The sequence below is a fragment of the Electrona antarctica genome, assembly GCF_951216825.1.
Source record: "Electrona antarctica genome assembly, chromosome: 10".
Taxonomy (NCBI): Eukaryota; Metazoa; Chordata; class Actinopteri; order Myctophiformes; family Myctophidae; genus Electrona; species Electrona antarctica.
This window is the reverse complement of record NC_136791.1, coordinates 47,721,024-47,727,904: the sequence shown is the minus strand read 5'-3', so window position 1 is coordinate 47,727,904 and position 6,881 is coordinate 47,721,024. Positions and strand designations below refer to the sequence as shown.

The 6,881-nt window shown below is 37.6% G+C and overlaps 2 protein-coding genes across 4 annotated transcripts in view; both read left to right on the top strand.

The window, feature by feature from the left end:
• The window catches only part of LOC306931277 (receptor-type tyrosine-protein phosphatase epsilon-like), a 61,803-nt gene extending 61,359 nt beyond the window's left edge, over positions 1 to 444 (top strand). For all 3 annotated transcript variants that reach the window (XM_079512576.1, XM_079512577.1, XM_079512578.1), the window contains 2 exons: positions 14 to 80; positions 196 to 444. In XM_079512576.1, coding sequence (XP_079368702.1) covers positions 14 to 80; positions 196 to 270 — 142 coding nt within the window. In that variant the 3' untranslated portion in view covers positions 271 to 444. The remainder of the gene's footprint in view (positions 1 to 13; positions 81 to 195) is intronic.
• Positions 445 to 5,211: 4,767 nt separating this feature from the next.
• On the top strand, positions 5,212 to 6,089 carry gnrh3 (gonadotropin-releasing hormone 3). The gene is made up of 3 exons (XM_079513274.1): positions 5,212 to 5,364; positions 5,615 to 5,698; positions 6,026 to 6,089. The coding sequence occupies exons 1-3, from the start codon at positions 5,215 to 5,217 to the stop codon at positions 6,077 to 6,079; spliced, it is 288 nt and encodes a 95-aa protein (XP_079369400.1). The 5' UTR covers positions 5,212 to 5,214; the 3' UTR covers positions 6,080 to 6,089.
• The last annotated feature ends 792 nt before the right edge of the window (positions 6,090 to 6,881 follow it).

Sequence of the window (6,881 nt, the reverse complement as noted above, 5' to 3'; positions counted from 1 at the left end):
TGAAAGCTGAAGGCCTCCTGGACGTATTTCAGACAGTCAAAAGTTTACGCATGCAGAGACCACACATGGTTCAGACTGTGGTAGGTTGTACCAGAACAGATACTGTGACATGATTCAACTGTTCTGTTTTTTGCTGATGTGGTTATCTGCGTTCACATGTTCACTGAAATACCTCTTCTTTGCTTTTCTGTTCAGGAACAGTACGACTTCTGCTATAGAGTGGTTCAGGACTTTGTCGACATTTTCTCGGACTACGCCAATTTTAAATGAGGACGGACGCCTGTCAGATATTATACCACGTACTTCTGTCAAATTAACTTATGCAATTTTGTCAGAATGTTATTTTCTACGGCAAGCTCTTTTTACACCCTTTGCACTCAATTACAGTTCTAAAAAACTCATTGTGACATATTGTAAATAATATAGGCTAATTAATTGCTTCAAGAGTCTGTTTCCTTCAAGAATGTCTGTGTGAATGTTGTCTAGAAGTGTGAGATAAAGTAGATATAATATATCTAGCTATATTGTAGCTACGTGTATTGAATAAGGTTGTCAAGTTCTTGGATAAATACAAAGCAGTTTTTTTGTTTCCTTGCATAGACAGCAAAAACCTGGAATGTTATTCAACTTGGAGAGTGAAAAAGAAAATCCCTTACTGTTTTTTTTTTGTTTTTTTTAATGTGCCCCTCTACAGGGCCGGGTTAACACCTCTGAGGGCCCCTGGGCACTGAAGCTCGAAGGGCCCCCCTTCACGCGCGCGCAACATTTTTGCTGTTTCAGAGCCGTTTTGGGGCAGTTTTATGCCATTATATTGGCCTATTTCCGGTCGCCTACCCCCCCAGAGTGACAGCCAATCTAGCGCATTGTTGCTGCTTTACACACAATTGCACTTTTCAGCTGCCCTTCTCACCAACAATAAAATCTTTTTAGACACCATTTATTTAATTCGGATTAGCAGGGACATTTTCTGTGGAGCTAAAAAAAAACAACAAAAAAAACATTTTTTTATTTTTATTTTTAGGGGCCCCTGGGCACGTGCCCAAAGTGCCCACATGGTATATCCGGCCCAGCTCAAGAGTAAAAGTAACACTCTGGATTGTACTGCATATAGGTCCAGCAGGCTGAAGGTGAATGCAGGTGTTTGTTTTAGGAAAAAAATAATATATGTTTGAAAACTTTGAATAGAATACATTTTATTCAGACTTTACATAATATGTACATTCTGTATATAATATAGTATGTATTGATTACTATTTGCCTATAATGGATTATATAACTATGTGTTTGTAGAATACATTTGTTTCTATTTATGATTGTTTATTATGTTATTGACCACACTGCCTTTTGTGTGCCAGTGGTCTTGTATGCAGTATACTGTCCAGTACTCACCTCTGGAAAGTCTGACAAAGTATGTAAAACAAGGATAATTCATGTTTATGCTTAACCCATTTTGACCTGGGAACGATTCTATAAATGTCTTCTAAATCCTGACAGTTTTCTGAAAAAGCTATGTTTCTATGTCAGTCGTTCTTCGATTTTTCAAAAATAGCAGACCTACAAGCTCGTAGCGCGCCACTCGGTGGCGCGCTATGAGCTTGTAGATCTGCTATTTTTCAATAGCTAAAGCATAACATATAATGCTAACACCAAAAGGGGTTCCCGCCCAAAATGGGTTAAAACATATATCATGTGTAGAATATATGATATATGTATATGACAAGTAATTATGATCCAAAGTTAATTAAAACAAATACATGAAATTTAACGTTCCGACACATTGCATTGCGTCAGCAAGTGCAAATTACCTCACCAGTACTCTGTTAAATAACAAGCACTTAGCAGTACTGCAGTGTTATTTAACCCCGCTAACTTTATTTTCTGCCTGTGGCAATAACACTTGGTAAATTAGTCTAACTCCATAAAATTAAATTAACCCACAGTGAGTCTCGTCGCACAGTCTAACGTTACATCATGCTTTAACCCATTTAGGCCTGAATTTAAAAAAAATCTTTTTAAAATGTATTTTTTTCTGAAAAACCTCATGTTTCTATATCAGTGGTTCTCAATATTTCATGTCAAGGACCCCAAAAATGATATGTAATTGGCCACCGAAGCCCATCTGAAAATATGTTGTTCCAGGGACCATCCCCCGGAAGGAAAGATTTGAGTTAAAAACATTCACTCTGAAAGAATATATATTTGCGCCGCGTTTTTAACGATTTTTCAAAAATAGCAGACCTACAAGCTCGTAGCGCGCTATGAGCTTGTAGATCTGCTATTTTTCAATAGCTAAAGTATAACATAATGCTTAGTTAAAACACCAAAAGGGGTTCCCGCCCAGAATGAGTTAAAGAGACATTTTTATACACAGATTGTGCGTAATTTACATGTGCATATTTGCATGAAACGTGCCATTTTGATTAGAGAGACAATTCTAATCGTAGGAAAGCTTGTCACCAAGTGACACATTTAATATGCATAAGCCAGATGATTATTTTATGGTGGAAGTCTGATGAGAAAAGAGAGTCCACACAGCACTGCAAACTGCTCCCAGATGTATTACTGTTGCAGTCTTGTAATATCGGTCATATGGTCCACATCAAGCAGAGTAATGATTTACACGCTATTCAAAAGTAAAATGATGTTTTGAGTGTTGGTTTTTATTACCAGTATAGGTTATTTTTCAGCGTACTACATAGCGTTAAAGGACCACTTCACCACTTTTCAACATCTCTTCATATAATTGGTCCTCACTAATGTTCATGATAAAACACCACCATTTTTTCCTACTCAGTCTGTGTCTCATAGGAGGGCTTTGGGCAGTTCGGACACCCGTCCACCAGTGACATCATCATTAGGCAGATTTTTTTTTAAACAAGATTTGTTTTAAAATATATTTAGATTTTTATTATCGTGAGAACGATGGCTTCAACTTTTGCATTGCAACTTTTCAGGAAAATAAAGCCTGCCGTTTCTATTAGCTTGGATTCACCATCGATGATGTCACTGGTGGACGGGTTTCTGAACTGCCCACAGCCTTCCTATGAGACACAGACTGAGTAGGAAAAAATGGTGGTATTTTATCATGAACATTAGTTAGGACCAATTATAGGAAGAGAAGTTGAAAAGTGGTGAAGTGGTCCTTTAAGTAACAGCTGCACAGATAGTTACAGTTACAGTAAGTGTGCAACCTATGAAGCTAATTAAGAAGTGAAGTTCTGTATGGCAGTATATTAGACTAATTAAGACTTAGCATTTATAGGTGTCAAGGAAGAGTTGGTACACAGTCGAACCTTGTTTACCCAGACTCCTCAGGAATAGAGAACACAATGGGAAATGCTTTGATATTAACAAACTTTAGAATTTTGAGAGATGCATGCAAGGATGTTCCAACAGGTTTTGGACAATGCATTTTTGTTGCATATTTCTAGTAGGATATTACAACATTTCTACTACAGTAATTAGAATATATTTTTGCATTGACCTTTGTTTTTTTGTTTGTTTGCTTTGTTCTGCTTTGTTAGATCATTTGGAACACATGGATTATGTAAAGATAGTTTTTCCTTTGTATTTTTCCTTATCATAATTTATTGACATGAGTTAATTAACCCATTTAGGCCTGACCTCAAAATGAAAAAAAAATCTTCTAAATCCAAAATAAATATTTTCACGATTTTTCAAAAATAGCAGACCTACAAGCTCGTGGCGCGCTATGAGCTTGTAGATCTGCTATTTTTCAATAGCTAAATTAGGGGTTCCCGCCTAAAATGGGTTAATGGAATACTCATTTTGGTCCATGGACGTACATACAATTCTTAGTGTGGTCTTTAGCCATGACTAAACCGGTCTGCTGTACTACTACTGTACTTTGGAATAAACCACTGGTCTTTACAGTTAACCTACTGTAAATGCATTAAAAGTATTTAGACAGTCAACCCTATATAACCCAGGCCTAGCACCTCATGTACAGTACAGTGTAATACACAAGCATCATGTTTGAGTGTTGTTTCCTCTTATTGAATATGTATGGGGGTTTAGCTACAATGTGTTTGCTAAATGCTGGTTGCAATAAATTATAGATTGAGAGAAATTACCCATTGTATCGTCACACTGTCATTTTTTTATCTATTAACCCATTTTGGGGCGGGAACCCCTTTTGGTGTAAGCATTATGTTATGCTTTAGCTATTGAAAAATAGCAGATCTACAAGCTCGTAGCGCGCCACCGAGTGGCGCGCTACGAGCTTGTAGATCTGCTATTTTTGAAAAATCGAAGAACGACTGACAGGATTTAGAAGACATTTATAGAATCGTTCCCAGGTCAAAATGGGTTAAACAAAAACAAAGCGATTGTGACTAATAGTGAACTTGTGTGGGTTTGAACTGTCGTGGTGATGGCGCATCTTAACCAGTTCCATTAGCAACGTTTTGGGTCCCTCTCTGGGTCCCATTAGTCAGGCTTAAATGTGTCACACCTGGAGAGACGGGATTATATTCAGTCTGTGTGCCTTTGCAAAAACCTATAAAACCGCCACCCTGGTTTAGTGGCTAATGCACCACATGCTCACAGGGAAAATACAGCGGTGAGTCTGTCTAAAATTTAAGTTCTTTGTTTTGTGTTCCCATGCTCTTTTTATTTCATTTCAATTCATTCATAATTCAGAGTAAAACGTATTGATCATTATGAGTAAGGGTACGCGTTGGACGGCTAAAGTAATGGGTTCTGAGATAGAGGGGATAACTATACCGGTATAATGGTAACTATTCTATATGCTTAAAGGGGCATTCCACTCATTTTCAACATTTTACTATGTCATTAATATACCTTAGAGCTGTTGTGTGGAAATAATAAAAAAGACCACCCATTCTGTGTTTCCTAGAACTAGAGGTCTGAAAGAAATCATTAACATGGTTAATGATTTTTTTCACACACACACACAGAATGGGTAGACTTTTTTATTATTTCCACACAACAGCTCTAAGGTATATTAATGACATAGTAAAATGTTGAAAATGAGTGGAATGCCCCTTTAATCAATCAGACTTTGTCATGCGACGGTGTCCCTCACCAAAAAACAGCAGATCTACAAGTCGTGCACGCTCGTATAGATCAAAGAAACACCTGCTATTTTTCCGACGGGCGACACCGCCGCACGACGAGGTACGTACGTACAAAGCAGGCTTAATGGTTTTGGCTTCCTCTGCTGCAGCTCCAATGGAAGCCACAGCTAGCAGTAGAGCGTTGGTGCAGGTGTTGTTGTTGTTGGCGTTGGTGGTGCAGGTCACCGTTTCCCAGCACTGGTCCTATGGCTGGCTACCAGGAGGGAAGAGGAGCGTGGGAGAAGTGGAGGAGGCCACCATCAGGGTAAGTCAGCGTTACCGACCGTTCGTTCACCAGACAATCCAGTCACTTCTGTATAGCTATTATCCAATGTTTTTGCCTCCCTGAGATTTGAGGTAAAACTTTAACCTTATACTTAAACCATAAACTGAGCTTATGGATCATGCTTTTTTTTTAATGTAATTCCAATAAGCTTTTTTTCTTTTTTGTAATTACGCTTGGATTCAATAAGCTTTCTTAATACTCAGTTATCATTTTATTGTGCCATTCCTAGATGATGGATACAGGAGGAGGTGTGGTGTCTCTTCCTGAAGAGACGAGTGTCCATACCCTAGAGAGGATGAGCCCATACAGTGTTGTAAGTGCCGATATGCATAATTTATCGCCAATGTCTCCTTCAATTGTGCAATATTAATGTACACTACAGCTACAGAGTGCTTGTGCCAAAGCATCGGTGATAGCAGTAAACTGTTCGACATCTGTGTGCTGATTTCTTAACTGAATATTTTCATAATCTAAAGTGATATTTTGATTATCAATGGATTTTTTTTTCTTTTTTTTTTTTTTGCTCAGACTTGTTTGCTATGTTTTATAAGTGAGAATGAACACGATATGCTGTTGAATTAGATACTCCGACAATAACGGGACAAAATTGTTAAACTGACTTTAATTTCAATTTCTACAGATTAATGATGAGTCCAGTCATTTCAAAATAAAGAAAAGGATGCCACATAAATGAAGACCAAAAAATGCTCGGTCTTTACGGTATCCTCTGCATCGACATCACCAGTGATAGATCGTCCCATGCAGGATGGATACTGACTTCCAGATATCATTAGGCCTACATTTAGCAATTAATTAGCCTATAACTAAATCCTAAATCCATGTAAAATTGTAATAAAGTTTTGGAGTTTGGAAAAAACCTATCAAACGCTTTTGTTTAATTCCTTAACTTTTTTTGTAGAGCTCCATTTCTTAAATTTGTTCATTTTATTTATTTCAGCAGGAACAGTAAATGATGCTCTTTAACCATTAAAGCCCTCGGGCACTTTAAACAAGGTAAATTACCTTTGTAAGGAAGCCACGACCGACAAGCATGACAAACTTGTGATACAACAATTTCAGCATGACAACAGCTGGTGATTAAGCCAATTTATTAGAAATCAATGACTTAATCGAATTTGTTACAGTTTAGGTAATTTGATTTACACTCAGGACAGTCATGTGTGCATTCGTCTTGGAGAAACGGCACAAGATGCAAATGTGTACCTGTAGCCTCGATGCAGTCATATAAATCAGCACTTGTTTGAATATTTTACTATGAGGTCCAGAACTGATTTCTCCTATATATTTTTTTTCTTTCATTTTTTTGGGGGAATAAGCATGGACATCTAAGGAAAGGGACGTAAATGTGTAAAACTTTTTTTTTCTTCTTCTCCTTGCCCGTACAGGAAATTGGTGTTCATTATAAAAATTGGAATTTCATATCAGGGTAGGAAGAGAATCAGCAGGGGGCATATGTTTTAACCCATTTTGACCTG